The 19,055-nt window shown below is 36.8% G+C and overlaps 4 protein-coding genes across 6 annotated transcripts; 2 read left to right on the plus strand and 2 right to left on the minus strand.

The window, feature by feature from the left end:
- The first annotated feature begins 7,100 nt into the window (after positions 1–7,100).
- nr2c2ap (nuclear receptor 2C2-associated protein) lies at positions 7,101–9,215 on the plus strand. Its single transcript, XM_082137615.1, has 5 exons — positions 7,101–7,178; positions 7,294–7,384; positions 7,475–7,580; positions 8,537–8,604; positions 8,848–9,215. The coding sequence occupies exons 1-5, from the start codon at positions 7,141–7,143 to the stop codon at positions 8,968–8,970; spliced, it is 426 nt and encodes a 141-aa protein (XP_081993741.1). The 5' UTR covers positions 7,101–7,140; the 3' UTR covers positions 8,971–9,215.
- Positions 9,176–10,835, minus strand: rfxank (regulatory factor X-associated ankyrin-containing protein). The gene is made up of 8 exons (XM_082137612.1): positions 10,541–10,835; positions 10,318–10,429; positions 10,173–10,238; positions 9,988–10,088; positions 9,770–9,895; positions 9,605–9,671; positions 9,450–9,530; positions 9,176–9,360 (listed from the first exon to the last, which is right to left on the minus strand). The coding sequence occupies exons 2-8, from the start codon at positions 10,406–10,408 to the stop codon at positions 9,290–9,292; spliced, it is 603 nt and encodes a 200-aa protein (XP_081993738.1). The 5' UTR covers positions 10,409–10,429; positions 10,541–10,835; the 3' UTR covers positions 9,176–9,289.
- Positions 10,836–11,383: 548 nt separating this feature from the next.
- On the plus strand, positions 11,384–14,075 carry borcs8 (BLOC-1 related complex subunit 8). 2 transcript variants are annotated; one of them, XM_082137613.1, is made up of 6 exons: positions 11,384–11,530; positions 11,701–11,813; positions 11,984–12,048; positions 12,125–12,232; positions 12,428–12,513; positions 13,622–14,075. In XM_082137613.1, the coding sequence occupies exons 1-5, from the start codon at positions 11,425–11,427 to the stop codon at positions 12,489–12,491; spliced, it is 456 nt and encodes a 151-aa protein (XP_081993739.1). In that variant the 5' UTR covers positions 11,384–11,424; the 3' UTR covers positions 12,492–12,513; positions 13,622–14,075. The 2 variants fall into 2 exon arrangements, with proteins under 2 accessions (XP_081993739.1, XP_081993740.1); XM_082137614.1 differs by lacking the exon at positions 12,428–12,513.
- tmem221 (transmembrane protein 221) lies at positions 12,857–16,739 on the minus strand. 2 transcript variants are annotated; one of them, XM_082137611.1, is made up of 4 exons: positions 16,208–16,739; positions 14,826–14,870; positions 14,112–14,197; positions 12,857–13,521 (listed from the first exon to the last, which is right to left on the minus strand). In XM_082137611.1, the coding sequence occupies exons 1-4, from the start codon at positions 16,333–16,335 to the stop codon at positions 13,019–13,021; spliced, it is 762 nt and encodes a 253-aa protein (XP_081993737.1). In that variant the 5' UTR covers positions 16,336–16,739; the 3' UTR covers positions 12,857–13,018. The 2 variants fall into 2 exon arrangements, with proteins under 2 accessions (XP_081993737.1, XP_081993736.1); XM_082137610.1 differs by lacking the exon at positions 16,208–16,739 and having other exon boundaries at positions 14,826–16,153.
- Between the last annotated feature and the right edge of the window lie 2,316 nt (positions 16,740–19,055).

A 19,055-nucleotide genomic window follows, 5' to 3' on the forward strand; every position in this document is an offset into this window, starting at 1 on the left:
AGAAAATGCACTGGGGAAACTAGAAATCGAATACAACTCGCGGCCTGAAAAGCGCACAGAAGGACCTTCAAAAAGAACACATTGGTCAATTTGTTCATATAACAACATGACCTTGTGAAAATTTAGTGCGTTCGGCAAATGATTTGTCTTTTATCTGGAAAGGGTTTTTTGACTAAAACAGCCTTGATGATGCTTTAAACAGTGCATTGAAATGGCACTCATAGTAATTTAATTTGCACTCTAGATGTTTATTTTTCATTTGATCTGCAACACATTACTTACTCTCATGCACAGACCAAGAGTTTAACAACAGGCAAATTGAATCACCATGCCAACAAATGACCTCTTATGTCCTTCCATGAATGCTAAAACAACTAAAGGCATGAGGAATCTGTGGCATGGAAGGCTTCTGTTCCAAAGCCCAGTGAGCTGTGCTGCTGTCCACATCCTAGGTAGGCAACTGTCTTCTAAGGGTACGTTTACGTGGCAATGATGTACTAAAAACGGAAAAGGTTTTCCTTTTTGTTAAACGCGCACAGACGACAATGCTGTCAAAATGATCCCCATTCACACGGATCCACAAAAAAGGACTACAAATGCTGTATTATTCATGCCAGGCCAGTAGATGGCGATGTTACTTTGTAAAGAAACACCATGCGCCTATAGACTGAACACGTAATACACATGCGCATGACGTCACCGTTTTTACAAATGTGCATTTTTGTAGTTTACGCTGAGACGATAACAGTATCGTTTTCAAAAACTTGCAATTTGAAACCCATTTTCAAAAGTTAGCGTTTTCAGGCCCCCAAAACGCTGCTGTCCTGTAAATGAACAGCCAAAACGCATAAAAAGTTTTGAAAACGGTGTCATGTAAACGGCCCCAAGCCAGGACTCTAACACAATTGGAAGCTGAAATGAAATGTCTTTGAAACAAATTTCACTCAGAAATTGCTAGTAAAATTCATAAATAATTACGAAGAAATGGCAAGTAACATTAAATTAAACGAGAAATTTTGAAATAGTATTTTCTTGTAAAATCTTGTTTCTTTGTTTTATTTACAACTGTTTGCATGTTGCTGTTAAGCTGATGACACAATGCTGCGTTCACACCATGTCTTGATTATCGTAATTATGATGTTGTATATCGTAATTAAGAATTATGACGAAACATGATGTTCTCAGAGCTGTTCACGTTCTCGGACTCGGAATTATGCGTTTCTATGGCAATATTATCAACATCTAAATGTGGTCAGGTGGTACAGCATTCACATGATACTATGAGCTCTCAGAAAATTCTGAGTTTACAAGTTGTCATTACGAGTCCTACGGGGACGTAAACATAATTATGATAATTCCGACATGGTGTGAATGCACCTCAATACTCAAAATGCATAGCAGATGAATATCAGTTGATGGTCTATTTTTCTAATAGGATTTAGCCATTATAATCACTAGTTTTCAATACTAAATTGAATAAATTATATTATAATTTTTTTTATTTTGTCTTTGCATCAGGAGGAGCATGGTGATGATGTCTTATGCCTGCTACAGAGTGCGATTTTGGCAATCCTATAAAATCATTACTGTGATACAATTGCTCCAGAGCAAACAGATGTGTCTTCTATTTGGAGCCATTTTCAGCTTATTAAAGCACAGAGTGGGACATCAAATGGCATTCGGAATAATTGATTGGCTGTGAATATCGAATCACACTGTACGACATGGATCTAATAAACTTGGGTGCAACATGCAAGTAGACTGTACTACTGCCACGACGCAAGTTATTATAGAAGGATAAAACATGGTAAACAAATAAAGCGATGAATCGAATTTTGGCAATTGTGGTTTTTATGTGTGCTGAAAAAAAGAAGACAAAGCATTAGAGGATAATATGGACAAGGTGGTGGCTAGGGAAAAGAGGCCGACTTGGCATGCCAATCTGGCAAATTTAGCTTGAGGTAAGTAGTTTTAAGTTTTGATCAATACGCCATTTCATGTTGCGTTTTTATTGGCTAGTCAGTAGACATAGGTTGTAGCAGCAAAAACACTGTGAGATGATCATGCTAAAGTTCTGACACTGTCAGAAAATGATTGCAGGTTATCTTTGGACGCAAGACAGTGACAACGTCTATCTTTGAATCTCTCTCACTGTACCACGCTGGACCACCGTTTAGGAGCAACGACCACAGAAATAGCCACGATTGGTCATCTTTCGTCTGGGACAGGGCATTAAAATGCTGTCTAGGTAGACAGCTCACTGTGTTTTGTAACAGCTCAAACCACAGCAGTAACCTGACACTAGTCCCAAATGGAGAAGTGTAAAATGTTCAATATTGCAGGTTCTTCTTCTTCTAGCCCTTAGGCGATTTAGGTCGAGCACCAGTGGAGTATTTAAACCAAAAAGGGCACACTTCACAAACCCTGCTGATGCAGGCCGTTTTTACAGTAGAACCAATAGCCAAGGGGATTTACTGCTCTGTTCACAATGTACCATGACAAAGTGCAATGGCTTGACAACAGGACAGTGCTGCTGAGGTCTGTCATTTGCCAAAAGGTGATAGTAAGCCCTGCAGTTATTCTACAGAGATGAAGCTGACATTGCTCCAGTAATCTATTGCACATGTGAGATAACTTAAAGGGATAGTTCACTTTGAAATAAAATTTTGGTATGTTTTAGCTTACCTCAAGGGCATCCAAGATGTAGGTGTCTTTTTTTCCGCAGTAGTTTCAATTTTGATATTTTTAGGTCAAACCGTTCTTGTCTGTCAGTCAAATAATGCAGGTCTATGGTCACTGTCTCAAAGAGCATGCACAGAGTCCAAATTAAACAATTCCCCATCGTAAGTACACATTGATGGCCTAAGACACGAAACGAGCGGTTTGTGTGAGAAAACGAACAGTATTTATATCGTTGTTACCTCTTGTACACAGCTGCGTCCAAATGATCTGAGGGCGCGGGCGGGTATAGATATATACACTAGATGTCGCCTTGGCTACTGCAGTTCATTGGAACGAAACCGTAGCCAAGGCGACATCTACTTATGTAAAACTTATGTAAAGTTATAGCCAATTTTACAAATTTGTAGCCGTTAAAACACCATAACCCTTTATGCACTATAATGCAAATTATGATTTGAACCACTTTACGGCTCAAATAATACACATTTCAACAGAGGAATTAATGCAAGTGCATGTTTAAAAATTATAAGCTTCATATTTCTTCTTTTGAATGCTGAAAAATTTGCATGCCTTACCGTAACCTTGATTTTTGCTTTTTATAAAGAAGACTAGGGACAAATCGTAATAATTTTGTTTGTAGTAATCAACATTTTGCAGCAAATGCTGTTAATTGGCAGAATCTTCTTTTTAAAATCCCTCCAATTAATCGCATTGCTTGTGTTACCAAGATCTGGCTTGAGATTTTTCTATCCAATGGGAAGAAAACAGCTTTCACCATTTGAATTATGGCAAATATGCGCCTAGGCAAATACCTAAAGTTGACAAGCACATTTCAAAGCTGATTTCCCTATAACATCACCATTACAAAGACTAAACCATCCATTAGCAACTGAAAGCTTTCTATTTAACAAACAGTGATTAGAGCACATACTGAATATTTCCTTGTCATCAATCTTCTTTTCTGCGTCCATCCATCTTTCTTCTAATTTAGTGCTGGCAGTAGCACACATGTTCACCGTGAATAATGACTGCCAGCCTCTCTAAAACAATGTACTGGAAAAGAGACAATAATCAAAATCTTTTGCTTGCAGTTGTAAGGGAATAAAGCACGAGCTACTGCACTTTCTAACGGAAGCGGCCGAGCATATTGTGCAAATGCTTCGCTCCTAAAGGGTTTAATTATGAGTCGAGCTAATATTGAAGCAGAAAATTCTGGTGCCGGGAACAAGTATACGAGACTTGCCAAAAACCATGGAACGGCTCAGACATATCGCTAATTGCTCCAGAGCAAACAGATGTGTCTTCTATTTGGAGCCATTTTCAGCTTATTAAAGCACAGAGTGCCTTATGGGACATCAAATGGCATTCGGAATAATTGATTGGCTGTGAATATCGTTTCAACCTACGGCATGCAAAAAGAAAATGCCATCTATATATCATTCTTTGAGTGGTGATTTTCAACTCAGAACCATGATTGAAAATCAACAGCAATATAACAGATGTTTGCTTAACATATTGCACAAATTGAATTTCACTGTAAAATGGCTGTAATTTATTGCAATATTATCAAACAGAACTAAGCCCCGCCTTAAATGTTTTACTGACCAATCCAGTGCTTGAAACCCCAAATATTTTTTTGGTTTCCGTTGATTTTCAATGAAGTGCCTTTTACAAACCAATTTCAAATGTTTTATTGAAGGTGTGATCTATTAAATGCAATAACAAATGATCAAATACTATTAAATTGGAGTGTCTTGTTGTAGAGCTTGTTTTGTTAATTTTATGGAGAACTTGGTTAATCAGACCAATCAGAGACTTTTAACTACAACTCTTCCTTTTTATCATACAAATGTGTCATTAAATGTCTACAAATTTTTACATTTGATTCTGAGATCAGGTAAAAACCATACAGACACAGGTTTATGGGTTAAATTTTCAAACCATTGAAATCTCGACAAATTTCAAAACAGTTATGATGAAACGAAGCCTCGTTTACTGAAATACCTTGACTTGATGCGTGCTCCAAATCACTGGTTTGAAACAAATGATTCACAAAGGTTTCAAAGCTTCACAAAGGGTGTTTCGTAAGCGTCCATCACTAATGACCTGTACAAACACACACACACACACACACAAAACACTTAGCTACGCTGCTAACTCAAGACAAGATTTTTAAAAATCCCATTAGAAAGAATAAGAGTTCCTTGTGTGCTCATAAAGTAGTAAAAATTTAATGGATATTACTCGTACGTGAGCTGGAATGAAGTGTGACATTGCAAGCATTTCAATTTGCCATTTTGTCTTGAAAGAAATTGTTAAATGAAGCAGTAGCATGATTCAAAACTGCAGAGACTGCAAATCAGAATCAAGGCAGTTGACTGAAAAGAGAGACGCTAAACATGAACGCGTTTACAAGTGACGACTTTAAGTTAAAAAGAACAGTTCCTAACATTTATACAATGCATTTAATACACTGTATACCCCAATAAGTTAACAGAACTCAAAAATGTATAATAATACAATATAATACAATCATTTGACTGTACTGTGATCTCTTTAGCTACTTTGGCCTCTACGTTGACCTGAATCAATGCCTGAAGTCTACTTTGACCAGAATTAAATTAAATTGTTATCATTAATTTTCCTTGAAACAAATGTAGGATATTTATTTGGAAATGAGGGCTGAAGCACAGATTAATTTACAGGGGGTGGGGGAGGTAATTTCTGTAAAATTCAACTTAAAATGTGCTAAACACACAGATTGACCATTAACATAAACTGGAAAAGAGAAAAAGCTTGTCTATAACATGGCACATGGCAACAGTTGCTAAGTAAGGATTGATCAGTAACTAAAGCGGAGCTTAGCAAGCCATTTTACAGATATTGTATAACATAGGCCTACTGTGTATAGCAAAGATTTGTATTGTCTAAGAATTCCAGAGTTCAATTGTTCCTTGTATTAAAGGGATAGTTCACCTAAAAATGAAAATTCTGTCATCATTTACGAGATGGTCCTCACTGCAGAACATGAAATCCACGGGGTGGAGTCGGATCCAGATCCAACTCCTCCCACCTTACATATACCTAAACCTACCCATCTCCACCCCCTGATCCCTAAACCCACCGCTAAACCTACCCATCTCCACCCCTTAATCCCTAAACCCACCCCTAAACCTACCCATCTCCACCCCTTAATCCCTAAACCCACCCCTAAACCTACCCATCTCCACCCCTTAATCCCTAAACCCACCCCTAAACCTACCAATCTCCACCCCTTATATCTGGATCCAACTCCGCCCCCCGGATCTCGTGTACTGCATTGAGGTGCTACTGTCATTTACTCACCCTCAAGTTGTTTCAAACCTGTATGAATTTCTTTTTTCTGCTGAACACAAAAGAAGATATTTTGAAAAATGTCTGTAACCAAACAGTTGATGGACCCCATTGACTTCCATAGTATTTTTTTTTTCCTACTATGGAAGTCAATGGGGTCCATCAACTGTTTGGTTACCGACATTTTTCAAAATATCTTCTTTTGTGTTCAGCAGAAAAAAGAAATTCATACAGGTTTGAAACAACTTGAGGGTGAGTAAATGATGACAGAATTTTCATTGTTGGGTGAACTATCCCTTTAAGTACAGTTAGAAGTGTGGTTTTGTTAAAAATCAGGCTGAAAATTGATTGTGATCTTGAGGTTTTAAAGTGTTCGCCCTCTCATCTGTTTAATCGGCCCATAGATTGTAAACCTTCAGACCAATAAAACAAACTGAAGCTGGAAAGTTTATTTATAATCTTGTCAATCCCTCTCTTTCTCTGATCTTGCTTCTCTGTACAGCAAGAAAACATTTATTCCAAAAATAGCCTAACACAGTTTTAGATTAAAGCTGTTACTGATGCAAATAAGACAAGAGAGCAGATTGTGACATGAAATGTGGTGCTCTGTCAAGTCACACTCAAAAATACACAGGACGTGTGTCACCTTAAAAAATATTAATAAACAAGTCTAAAATTATCTTCCCACTCCAGTTTATGTAGCTCTAATGTGGTTTTGCTTCAGGTTCCAGAGTTTACAGACAATCAAAAGCTGTCCTTAAGGATTAAAAACTGAAATTAATTTATATTACCATGAACTGCATAAACTCATATTATCCATTACCTTGCTTTGCTCATAATTTCCAAGGCAACCTGTCCATGTTGGAATCTGCCTAAGTGGCTGCTTCTGCCTTAACAAATGATTCTGCACAAAAATACGATCGAGTTTGGTTAGATGCACAGTATTTACATCCAGTTCTGGACTGTTCAAGCGGAGCTGAGGCCAAAAATATGACTCTCCGTGCCTATCAATTTGAGGAGCGACACTGACATCTAGCGGCAGAGAAGTGAATTACACACTGCCCTCACTGTCGTGAAATTGCGCATGTCTTCTCTTTTGCCCACAGTTGAAAGGTCGATTTGAAGATGGCAGAGTCATTGATTTGTAACAACACACAGAGCAGGTAAAAACGTGGGTGTTTCATATTAATATGAATATGAACTAGGCCTGTATCATTTTTGTAAAACGCATTTGCATTACGCAGTAGGAACAATGTAAATGAGGTTTCTGTCACACAGGGTGAGTTCTGTGCTAAACAGAGATGTCAAACAGTTCGGGAAGAAGTTCATGTTTGATTCCAATGAGGAGACGTGCTGGAATTCTGACCAGGTGATCTTGCCGAGATGATGCGACGTTTCGTGTTGCTTAACAATTGTGGTTGTCTCATCCTTTTAAGCCGTTTTACCTATTTTTTTAAAGGGTGAATCTCAGTGGGTTGCCTTCGAGTTTCCACAGCCTGTGAAAGTATCAGAGCTCATACTGCAGTTCCAAGGAGGGTTTTCAGGAAAATCTTGTAAATTAAAAGGTCAGTCAACACAAACAACAGCTTTTAGTGGTAACACTACCATGCGCTCCGAGCCTGTTGTTAAGCAATGGTAGCCCATACTAGGCTTATGCAGTTTCCTGTGATTGACGTTGTTTTGAAGAATAGTGTTTATAACTACCGAAGTCCAATAGACCTTTGCAAATATTTTTTTATTAACTTATTTTGTATTTTCTATGCTATTTTTGTTTTATTTTGTATAATCGAAAATGTACTACATGTTAATAAAACGGAAACGATCGTCTTTTCTTCCCTATTGTGACGTATATCCTAGTAAACTGGCTTCTCGGACAAGAAAAAATGTGTCCTTGGTCTGTCACTGTCTTGGATTTTATATGGTTCTGTTCTGAAAATGTACTGTTTCTGTCATTTTGTCGTAATCATATTTTGCAATTAATAATAATAAATAAATGAAAAAACAAGAGAAATTTTAGCAAGAAAATTGATTGGATCATTTTTTGTTTGTGATGTGGGTGACCGGTTGTACATATTCGTTCAAATATGCTGTTTCAGTCTAGTAACAAGTGACAGCCTTTATATGTGAGTCATTGAATCACTGATTCCTTGATAAACTTTGCTACATTCACATGGAAAAAACATTACTTTATAATACCCTTTTTTTTATACATATATGAATTTTTTTCCGGAAACATAGCACTCTTGCTTGTGATTTTTGCTTGCATTTCAAAAAGTCACATACTGTATTTTGTTGGTAATAGTTCTCAAATATTCTCACCCTGAATGTGCAAGATTATGGAAGTAAAATTTGTCACAGTACTTACATTTTTGTTAAACGCCTACGAAGAAACCTACAACATCACTTAAAAAGTGTCACTGTTGTGCTCTATTACGAGTATACTAAAGATAAAGCCACACAAATAGGCCTAATACAGTTGTTCATATCAGTAAGAGCCATTAAAATGCTTTCTCTTCTACAGGTTCTGCCAAAGAAGAGGACCTTGAACATATTTTAGACTTCTATCCAGAGGACAACAACTGTCTACAAATATCCTTCAATGTGGTGCAATATTATTCTTCAGCACCTTACTTTTTTTTTTTTGCTTCCACTTATAAATGCATTTAACCACCATATTCTCTCAGATTGACTATCATTTAAACTCCACCAGAATTGGTGGACATTTCCGGTGCCTTCTACACCTTTTGTTTTCTCTCCATTCCGGGCCAATGGCCAAATTGCCTGTCTCTTCATTTTATCCCAAGCCTATCAAGTCCTTGATTCTTCACCCACAGTTTTCCCATTCAAGATCCCCCTTTGGTGCAGAGGCTGAAAATAGTGTTTGAAAACAGTGTTGACTTTTTTGGAAGAATAATTGTTTACACATTGGATATCCTGGGGGAAAAGGTTTTGTAATGTTTTGAGAAAAGGACAGGAAGTATGAAGAGGCGGGAATGCCAACCAGCTTTTCCCCCCTGTTTTCACCTCTGGATGTGGAGTTTATTCCCACCTACTCACAGGGAAAGCATAAACTGATGTTACTTTTGATCACATCTCATTTCTACAGAGGTTCTACACATTATTCACATGCCTTTTGAGGTCAACACACATGAACTGCATGTTTGTAAAAGTGTTTTTTAATTAAAAAAAGTAGAAAAACAGATTGTTCTTTCTTTCATGTCAAAATAAAGCTATGCAGGATTATTGTAAAGTCTTCGAAGAGCTGTCCTTTGCTTCATGTGTTCTCCGACACTGAAACTGGTCCCCGAAACAGCTTCAAAATGTGATCTTCAAGAATTTTTTGCACTGCAAATGAGTTGGTAAAGTAGTTAGTTATTAATTAATAAAATAAGATGGATTATTTGCATAACAGTATACTGTAAGGAATTACTTGCCTTTTTTATGGCCCAATGCAACAGCAAGGGCAACAGGACTGTATCCAGAGTCTGCTTCGAACGTGATATCTGCCCCACATCCTAAACACAAACTTACTTCAGTTAGTCATCACAAATAATAAAACAAAATGTGTGAATATTTTGAAAAGACTTACTTAGGAGAGCTTCAACACATTTAATGTGATTACCACGAACTGCATAGAGAAGAGGGGTCCCACCATTCTGTGTTTGAAATTGAGAGCATGATTATGAGATGTGCATTTTCTACAGTAATTAATGTTTGTGTAAAATTGTATAAAAAAATTTTTAATTGCTCATACCCAGTCATAGGAATCAATCTCAATGTCATGTTGTAGGAGAATATTAACAATATCTGCAAATCCTCCTGCGCTGGCCAAAGACAGGGCACTTTCTCGTTCCCGAGCTAGTGTTCTCGGATCTGCTCCCTAATGTAAAATAATATCATATAGTAATATAATATCATATAATAATATATTGTCCAGTCTCAGTGGCTAAAAAAAAAAAGTGTCTTTCTCACCTTCTGAAGGAGGAACTCTACCACCATTATCTCTCCAAATGCAGAAGCCCACATTAGTGGTGTGAAACCTCGCTCATCTTGACGGTTAAGCAGAGAGCTGTCTGCAAGATTACCCATACATATGTTGTTCATTTATTTCAGCAAGCCTTGGATACCTATAAATTATGTTGTTTATTTATGGGTACCTTTGGATAAATGTATCTCCAGTTGTGAAATCTCTCCATGGGCTGCCAGCTGATGAATTGAGAGATCTACAAGGCATAATTAAAACTCACAATTATGTTCAAAAAGGCTGCATTTCGTGCATTTGGAAGGAGGTGAAAGACTCACTATCTAAAGTGGCCGGTCGGACTGTGACCTCATTCCCACGCTGTTTATTCGTCAGAGTGGTCGAGTGGTTCTCGTCAAGTCTGTTTTCCATAATCACTGATCATTACACCTGCTTTAAATGTGCGCAATTTAGAAAATAAACATTGTTAGCACAAATTACTATGTAGCCTATATTTTTTAATACTAATATGAAATAATAAAATGTGTCTTAGGAGTATCTTACCTTCGATTCCTTACACTTTATGAGCAAATACTTTGATCTTAAACTTCACAGGCTTGTAATATCACATATGCTGCTTTTGTTTCCTGATTCGTTTGCAAAAGTGAAACTGAAATAGGAGACTTGCATGTGCATTGAGCTCAATACAAACCGCACACTAATGAATCACATCGTTTTAAGTACTTTTCTCATTATATATATTGTACTTTTTGGCTGTTAACTTAATCGCATCCTTCTAAACAATTAGAGCTGGAAGTGGTTTTCGTGAACGATTCTGTGGTTTTGAACGAATCTTTAAAGAATCGTTCTAGTTCACTTTCATTCACTGACTCTTTTAAGCGCGTGACTTGCTTTCCTGCATTCAAAGACTGACTACAGCTGGAGCCAATAGCATTCGAGTGCGGACTGGGGAAAAGCATTTCATTGGTTGGATCAATAGAATCAATACGCCCCCTTCACTGCGTATGAGTTTTGATTCTGAGCTTATTCGTTATTAGGCTGGAATGATTATGGATGTGTACAGTGACTTATAATAACCCACTATTAAAATAGCTTAAGAACATTATTGAAACATATGTTTGTTTGCTTGCTGTCTTTTTCAAGAGCTTATAATAGTCAGCCCAGCAGCTGCACAGAAATAAAACAAATCTTTTTGTATTTTGTGGGGGAACGCTTATGATGCTTGGTTGAAAAACTACTAAAATAAGACTTATTTCAGTCACGAACGACGCGGCATTTTTAACGAATCGTTCATTGACTCCTTCGTAAATGTTGTAATCTGCAGAAAGGGCAACTGAAGGATTCAGTGAATGAATCAATTTGGTGAGTCAATTCAGAAGATTCGAACTAGTGGCTAGGAACTCGTTATTGGGCTGGTGTTACTACGGATGATGTTTTGGGAGCACAATCGTAGGGATAACACAGAAGGAAATTCATGTCATACATTGATAATAAAAATGGAGGATCAAGAAATGCAATTAAAAGTAAAAAGAGGTATCCTGGCTAGATTCAGAATTCGTGTGCATGTTGATTCATGTTTCATAACTTTTAATTTACATAACAGAGCGTATTAGACGCCTTTTATGTGTTTGTCGTCAATATCTGATTTGTTATGAACCTATTGAAGAGATGCTGATGCCTTGTTTTTTTTATTTCTTCTACAGTGACTGATAAATTCACAGAGAGTATGTATGTGTTGGCCAATGAACCGTCTATAGCGCTTTATAGGTTACAGGAGCACGTCAGGAGGTCCCTACCAGAGCTCGTGCAACACAAGGTGCGTTTCATTGATATTTAGATTACTTACAAATTGCTGTTACAAAGTATTTATACTTGTAGAGCTTTGGGTATGAGAAAAGTATATTATAAATAAAATGTATAAAAAACACTTAAACACATGTACGTCCTAAGCTGTCTTTAGTGTTGTAATGAATTATGAATTTGTAGACAGACATGCAGAGCTGGGAGGAGCAGAGTCAGGGAGCAATCTACACTGTTGAATATGCATGCAGGTAAGATTTCCATTACATAAACCGACAAATTGATTATTCATATTATGTACTTACTTCATGGCTGTTTTCCTTTCAGTGCGGTTAAAAGCATGACAAACAGTAGCCTCTATTTCAAGAACATAGATGGTCTTCTGCGCCAAGCCATTTCACTGAAGGAACAGATGAGCAGCTCGCAGGGACGGAGGTTGTAGTCACTATCCATTTCAAGCCATTGCAATTCAACGCATTCACTATTATTGTTTTCCCTTTTTTTGTAGTTTTATATATCATTTGTTAAATGTAAATGTGACATTTTCATGCTTTCATTTTTCTTTGCTTGATTGCTTCACATTTTTAAGTTGCTCACTTTTTCTGTTTTTAAACATGCATGTGGCTTCAGTGCTGTGAAACCTGATATTAATCCAAACGATACACCCACACACACTTCGGTCACACCACCTTGACTCATGGAAATCTTTCTCCAAGGTTAGTTGCTTCATTTTTGTGTCTTTCTACATCAGTGTTAGTAGTAATTTGGTGGTTAAAAGATCAGACACATTTTCATTGTATTTCAAATTTATTATGACACATTTTAAATACCAATTCAAAGCAGCTTCTCCCACATATTTAATTTATTATGTGGTATATGTAATTTGTCATTGCATCTTAATTTTTCTATAGCAAATCATATTTACTGTAGCGCATTGAATAAACAATTGTATTTTAAGCGAAAGTAAAAGAAAACATTCATTATCCAATTACAGCTTCACAAATTCTCAAGTATTTCAGTAGTAATTTTACAATATTATTTTAAAATCTGTTAGTGTGATTTCTAATATATTAGGTGCACAAAAAATAAAGCCTGTTTTTTACATATTTTGCTTTATATGTCACATACATAATTTGGCCGCCTTCTAAGACAATAATGTATAGACACTATATATGTATATATATAGTGCGCATCTTGACACAAAAGTGGATGTGATACTTTTCATACTAAAGTTGAATCCTTGACCGTGGCTTTGCGAGCTATTACAGATCTCATCTCGCTGTTGACGCCGTTCCAGGGTTTTGTCTGAGTGTGAAAGAGGCCAGACTCTGTTGAAAAGGTCCGATGTGTCTGTCCACTCCCACCGCCGCTGTAGCCGTCCTTATCGCTAGAGTGAACGTGAGGCCCGTTGGATGGCGAGTACAGCGATTTAGGATCGATGTGAGCGGGGTTGATGTAATGTCTGTGCAGGTTGGCTAAGCTGTGTTGCCTCATTGGCTTTTCCGTAATGCTTAGGTTCGAAGTACGGATTCCTGGGCTGTTTTCAGGGTAGTTGTGGTACATGGTGTGGGTATGTTCACTGCGGAAGGATTTGGCTGTATGTGCGGCCCGTATTAGGGAGTGAATAACAATAAGTAGCAGAACGAGAACACCAGAGGAGAGCACACACACACTGGCTATGCCGCTCTCGACCTCAAACACCAATATCATGTAAATAGACATGGCTGTGAAAAAAAAAAAAAGAGGAAATATTAATTTCAAATCACTCCATACTATGACTTCTGAATGATGAATATACACTAATGTATTGGTTTTGCTTTACAGGAAAAGAGCTTTGGATTCTGGCATGCTAAAGGATGGAGGAGAAAAGCACAGCTCTGGGATATAAACTTGATCACTGATGAAGAACTGGATGAAACCATATGCCATATTCAGTTGGCGCCACCACGTCATATTGAGGATGATTGCTACTCTAAAGTATGAAAGGCCATTTACACCTCTGAGTTAAAAACAAAAAAGTTCTGAGTTTAAATATGAAACAAAGTCACATTGTGAAATGCAAAGTCACATTTTATTTACTCTTAGGTGGAAATGGGCTTCCATACTAAAGAGACGAAAAAGAAGACATCATCTTTTTGTATAAAAGATGTAAGGATCGGCGTATATTTATAAGCTGCTTTGGGGTTTTATGTTTTGCACTATAATTCTACTTGTTCTAACTAATTTCTGTAAATGCGTGTATTCTGAATCTAATAATTAAAGTTTTTAGTATAACTCATGTCTGACTTTCCTGTGGTTTTTCATGTCCACTTACCAGCTAAGTAAACTGAAATTCCAAGGCAAAACAGCCCAATGTTCACATGCCGGACAGCCCTGCTATCCGATAAAAACCAGTCAGCCCTTGGAATATAAGCAAAAAACAAAATAGATCACTTCTAGTTGAGTGGACTAGTAGCAGGGCCTCAATTTGCAAAACAAATAGACAGATATCAGTAACCTGCTAGAATACATAAAGCAACCATTCATGCTGCTCTATACTTTGAATTAGAAGTCATTTAAAATGTTCAAACCTGGTTTATCTTGGAAAAGGGTTCTGGAGCTCAATATGAAATACAAAGGTCCAGTAAATGGCAATTATGTTTGACTACAATGGCCCAAAAGTGTTTGGACACTTGATCCACAAATAAGTTGAACTAACTTCGCTTTCCTGAGTAATTTCAATGACTTTCAATGTGATTTTTAGTAGATGTATAAAGTAAATTCACCTCAAGTTCACTCAGGTGTTTTTCATCACATGTACTATGGAAGTGTTCCACTAAAGTTTAAACCACAAATGATTTTCATTTGCAAATGCTTTTTGTGTAGAGTATTACTCTATTGTCATTTTAGACGTAAACAAGCTCTTTTTGGGGGGCATTGTTTTGCTTGAAAAGTGAGCTTGTACTATCGTTCTTTCAAATAAATGTCCCTCGCTTGGCATTCTGTAACTCGCATATTAAGTAACTACACAAGTAAATTTCTCCATTACCTTTGTGTATCTGGTTCTCCTCGGCATATTTCAGTAGCGAAATAGCTGTGAAGCAAACACACAACAACTGAGCTCAAGTTGAGTGTCAGAGACAAGGCTGAGAGGACCGTAGAAACGGGCAATAACACCTCTGTGATCTCTCTCGACACGAAAGTAGGCGAATCTTTTAGAACAACCTGTTGCGTTTGGAGCTGGCAAATCAAAATGACGGATAACACGGACATTATTGCGGATAAAATCCCTAAAAACGCGAGCACCACGAGAGAACGCTGACTATAGGAATGCGTCATGTCCGACAGTGGATAAATGTCCGATTCACTTCACAAACAAACCCCGATAGTCCATCAAAAAGTGATGTTTTTCAAATTTTTCTTGCTACTTTCTCGCTGTTTTCTTCAGGCGCAAAACAAACGATGCGCGAGAGAGGCTGCTGTGGAATGCGCGTGCTCTCGTGCCGCTGTTGTTCAGTCAGAGCATGTGATCCACTTTAAATCCCCAGATTAAACACATTTCATGCAACAACGGACTTTTTATTTGGATTTATTCGTCTAAGAAGAAGCCATACCGCAACTTACTCGTCCTACACTTATTTTTTTTCCTTTGAAAGCAACACGCTTGCCAATATATGCCATCCAAGTTTTGTTATCCAGTGCATGCAGCAGGTGTGAAGCACTAATAATAAAAGTCTATATGCGTGCATCAGCATGAGCGAAATTAAGGACAAAAATATTATTATTATTTAAATAATTTTAAAAAAAAATGTGTGTATTTTAACAGTTCTTAACATTTATATGAAGTTAGTGTTGTTTGTCAACACTGGTAATCCAGAATATGGTCGAAGTTTCCCATATTTTGCTTGTGTGTGTGTGAATGCATACTGTATATGAATGCAATGTAATTATAAAAAAAACATTAAAAACTATCAGCAACAAAGGACTTTTTATCTCTATTTTTCTAAAGCTAGTATTTCTTATTAAATGACTATTAACTTGCTAGAATGCAAAAACATTTTTGCTCAAATGGGCCCATTTGCATGACAAGAATGATTATTTTGCACAAAAACACCATAAAAAAATGTTTCTGCATTAAATTAAGTACAATCAACTTGGATGTTTGTCATTTCAACTTAAATTCCAATCAACAGACTTTAAAAAATGACTTGAATCTTGTAGGCTATAACTTGTAAAAAATAAGAAATTACTTAACTTATTTTGATGAGTTAAAGCTATGTGAAAACATATGTTGTCATAACCTACTGATCATCTATTTTTTATTTGTTTACAATCTGTATGTTGAATGTAATTTAAAATTGGCATATATTTCTTCAGTGTTATATCGTATTTAAGCTTATAGTAGCATAAAGGTGAAACGTTGCTTGTTACCTTAACTCTGAATGCACAGGTGGGTTTTTTTGCTCAGAATGGACTGATGGGAACTCGAGGTCTGCCGCTGTGCTTAACGTGATAAGCGTGACACTAAAAAAGCATTGCCTGAAGAATCGCCTAAACATGAACGCTGACCAGAGAAGCTATTTCTGAATCCGAGAGACTCACCACATGTACAAAAACTTCAGGCCGCTGATGTTGTCAAAAGCAGAAGTGAGAAGTTTCAGGGAAAAAAAAGAAAACAAGTTGACACTTGACACTTTCCAGAGTTCCCTTTATTTGACTGCGACCCAATTAAGTTAGGTATCATTTAATAACCACTATACATTTGTAATGCACTTTACATAAAGGTTCCAGTTGCCTAAAAAAGTGTTTTCACCCGACTGCCATGCCATTTATAGTACCACAAAGAAGAAAGAACTAGTTTGATGCATATAATGATGCTTTAAAGAACCCAGAAGTCAGTAGGCTAGTTATATGAGAGTCGTCTTATGATCCAGTATGATTTTTTTACTTTCTCACCTAACGCATTTCATAATTTGAAATTGCGGTTTCGGTCTAATTTAACGAATCGTGCCCAGTTTGTAAGCTTGGGTAATTACAAATCTGATACCGTGCCTGTTCGACAGGGAGTTCCTCAGGGTTCAGTGTTGGGTCCAATTTTATTTAACATTTACATGCTTCCACTTTGGCAGATCATCAGGAAATAATGATACGGATGATACATAGATTTACATCAGCACTAGTCCTGATGTCCATTGCTCATTAATAGCTTTGTGTAGTTGTCTAGCAGAGATCTATATGGATGCAGAATAAGTTCCTAGCTGAACGGCTCCAAAACTGATTGGTACAGTGGCGGCTACTCGTAAGGCCGAGCAGATTAGTTTGATTGTTGACTCCAGCATGGTAATTCCCACTTCACAAATGCAGAATCTTGGTGTAATTTTTGATCCTCAGTTAACATTTGAAGCACATAAAAAATACATCTCTAAAACTGCTTTTTGCCATCTGAGAAACGTTGCTCGACCTTTTCTCTCTTTTTGCAGACACAGAAAGGCTTGCCTTCATTACAACTAGGTTAGATTACTGTAATGCCTTGTTCTCTGGCCTTCCAGCTAAATCTCTGAGCAGGCTAGAGTATATTCAAAATTCTGCCGCCTGTGTACTCACTCGTGAACACATTACACCGGTGCTTTCACAGTTGCACTGGCTTCCCATAAATGCGAGAATTGATTTTAAAATTCTTATTTTAACATACAAGGCACTGTATGTGCACCAGAGTATCTTTGTGATCTCATTAGCCCTTACACTCCATCACGTTCTCTCCATTCTGCTATCTCTCTTTTGCTACATCAGCCTTCATGTAAGCTTAAGACCATGGGGTAAAGATCCTTTTCATACAAAGCCCTCCAAGCTATGGAATGTGCTTCCTCTTACCATCAGAAATGCACCAACGCTGGGACACTTTAAAAAGTTGATTAAGACACATCTATTTAAGGCTGTTTTTCTTTAATTAATTGTTGTACTGCCCTTGTTGTTTCTGTTTATTTTACTGTAACGCTTTGGGTTTAAGAAAAGCGCATTACAAATAAAATGTATTATTTGTATTATTATTATCATAATCAGAAAGAGCTTCATTGGACATTTGAGTTAATAAAGGTTTGTTGGCATCCATGGTTCCAAGAAGAAGTTTGAACAACCACGGAACCTTTCCATTGGACAAAAGGTTCTTTAGATTTTTTTAAATGTTCTTTAAACTAATAAAAAATGCTAAATTCAAGAACTGTTCTGTGAAAGGTTATTTCTTCAGAATCAAATATAGGTTCTTTATTGGCATAAGGTTCCATGAAGAACCTTTAACATCCATGGAAACTTTTCATTTGCACAAAAGGTTGTTTATAGTACAAAAAGGTTAGATTTTTTAAATGTTCTTCACACTAAGAATTCTTTTTTTCTTTTGAGAACTGTTCACTGAAAGGTTCTTTGGGGAACCCAAAAATGGTTCTTCTGGCATCACTGTGAAAATGTATTTTGAATTTGGTCCATTTTTCAGATATGTATAAGCCATATTCAAAATGCCTTTTAAAATCAATGTTTTTATGTATTCTCTCCAGACTGAAGGGAATACACTGAGCTTCTTGCAGTGGGGATGCTGAGGGACTTTCGGGAGCATGACATGAGTTTGCTAATTCTTGCATCAGATGACATGCAGATTAAACTCTCTGAGGGGAACTGAAGCCTCTGAGAAATGCTGAGATATATTAGTAACCTCTTCACAGCATGTACAGTAGATGTGCATCTCATTGTCACTTTTTATGGGAAGTAGGCGAGTCTGCTAAGATATTTTACACTATAAAGCTAGAGTTGCATTACATGTTGAGATGAAAGTGCATGTAATGAAGTTCGGTCCCCTATGAAATTGTGAATATATATATATATATATATATATATGGTGATGTTTAATGTAGTAAAAAATAATTACAATACTGTAAATAAAATAAGATAGCCTATAGGTATTTTTGGAATTTCAGATTAATTTTAATAATGTGAATCGTTAATAAGAAAATAGATTTTTCCTGGAAAAGTGTTATATACACATATTTATGAATTATAATGAATAAAATATAAATATAACATTGTTTCATAACGTTTTCCCCACGTTTCTATAAATAAATTAATTCCTGCCAAACTAAATAACTGTTCTTAATAAACGTTATTATAAAGTGTTGATATGCTAAACGACAGTGTTCTTATGGTGAGAGAGAGCTAGGCTAGTTCCTTCTTTTCGCTGTTTCACTTTAACAACATCTTTTAAATATAACCCTTGTACGCTTAATATTTAAGT

Source organism: Leuciscus leuciscus, assembly GCF_965113295.1.
Source record: "Leuciscus leuciscus genome assembly, chromosome: 15".
Classification (NCBI taxonomy): Eukaryota; Metazoa; Chordata; class Actinopteri; order Cypriniformes; family Leuciscidae; genus Leuciscus; species Leuciscus leuciscus.

What these genes read in the sequence shown, in the direction of transcription:
- nr2c2ap (XM_082137615.1), top strand. Translation starts at nt 7,141, where the DNA reads ATGGCAGAGTCATTGATTTGTAACAACACACAGAGCAG. An exon ending in AAAATCTTGTAAATTAAAAG is followed by an intron (nt 7,581 to 8,536) that starts GTCAGTCAACAC and finishes TCTCTTCTACAG; the next exon opens with GTTCTGCCAAAGAAGAGGAC. An exon ending in AGGACAACAACTGTCTACAA is followed by an intron (nt 8,605 to 8,847) that starts ATATCCTTCAAT and finishes TTCTTCACCCAC; the next exon opens with AGTTTTCCCATTCAAGATCC.
- tmem221 (XM_082137610.1), bottom strand. Translation starts at nt 15,115, where the DNA reads ATGACGCATTCCTATAGTCAGCGTTCTCTCGTGGTGCTCGCGTTTTTA. An exon ending in GGAGAACCAGATACACAAAG is followed by an intron (nt 14,198 to 14,825) that starts GTAATGGAGAAA and finishes TTATATTCCAAG; the next exon opens with GGCTGACTGGTTTTTATCGG. An exon ending in AATTTCAGTTTACTTAGCTG is followed by an intron (nt 13,522 to 14,111) that starts GTAAGTGGACAT and finishes TTTTTTTCACAG; the next exon opens with CCATGTCTATTTACATGATA.
- borcs8 (XM_082137613.1), top strand. Translation starts at nt 11,425, where the DNA reads ATGATGTTTTGGGAGCACAATCGTAGGGATAACACAGAAGGAAATTCA. An exon ending in GCAATTAAAAGTAAAAAGAG is followed by an intron (nt 11,531 to 11,700) that starts GTATCCTGGCTA and finishes TTTCTTCTACAG; the next exon opens with TGACTGATAAATTCACAGAG. An exon ending in AGCAGCTCGCAGGGACGGAG is followed by an intron (nt 12,233 to 12,427) that starts GTTGTAGTCACT and finishes ATGTGGCTTCAG; the next exon opens with TGCTGTGAAACCTGATATTA.
- rfxank (XM_082137612.1), bottom strand. Translation starts at nt 10,408, where the DNA reads ATGGAAAACAGACTTGACGAGAACCACTCGACCACTCTGACGAATAAA. An exon ending in CCGACCGGCCACTTTAGATA is followed by an intron (nt 10,239 to 10,317) that starts GTGAGTCTTTCA and finishes TATGCCTTGTAG; the next exon opens with ATCTCTCAATTCATCAGCTG. An exon ending in TGCATTGGGCCATAAAAAAG is followed by an intron (nt 9,361 to 9,449) that starts GCAAGTAATTCC and finishes ACTCATTTGCAG; the next exon opens with TGCAAAAAATTCTTGAAGAT.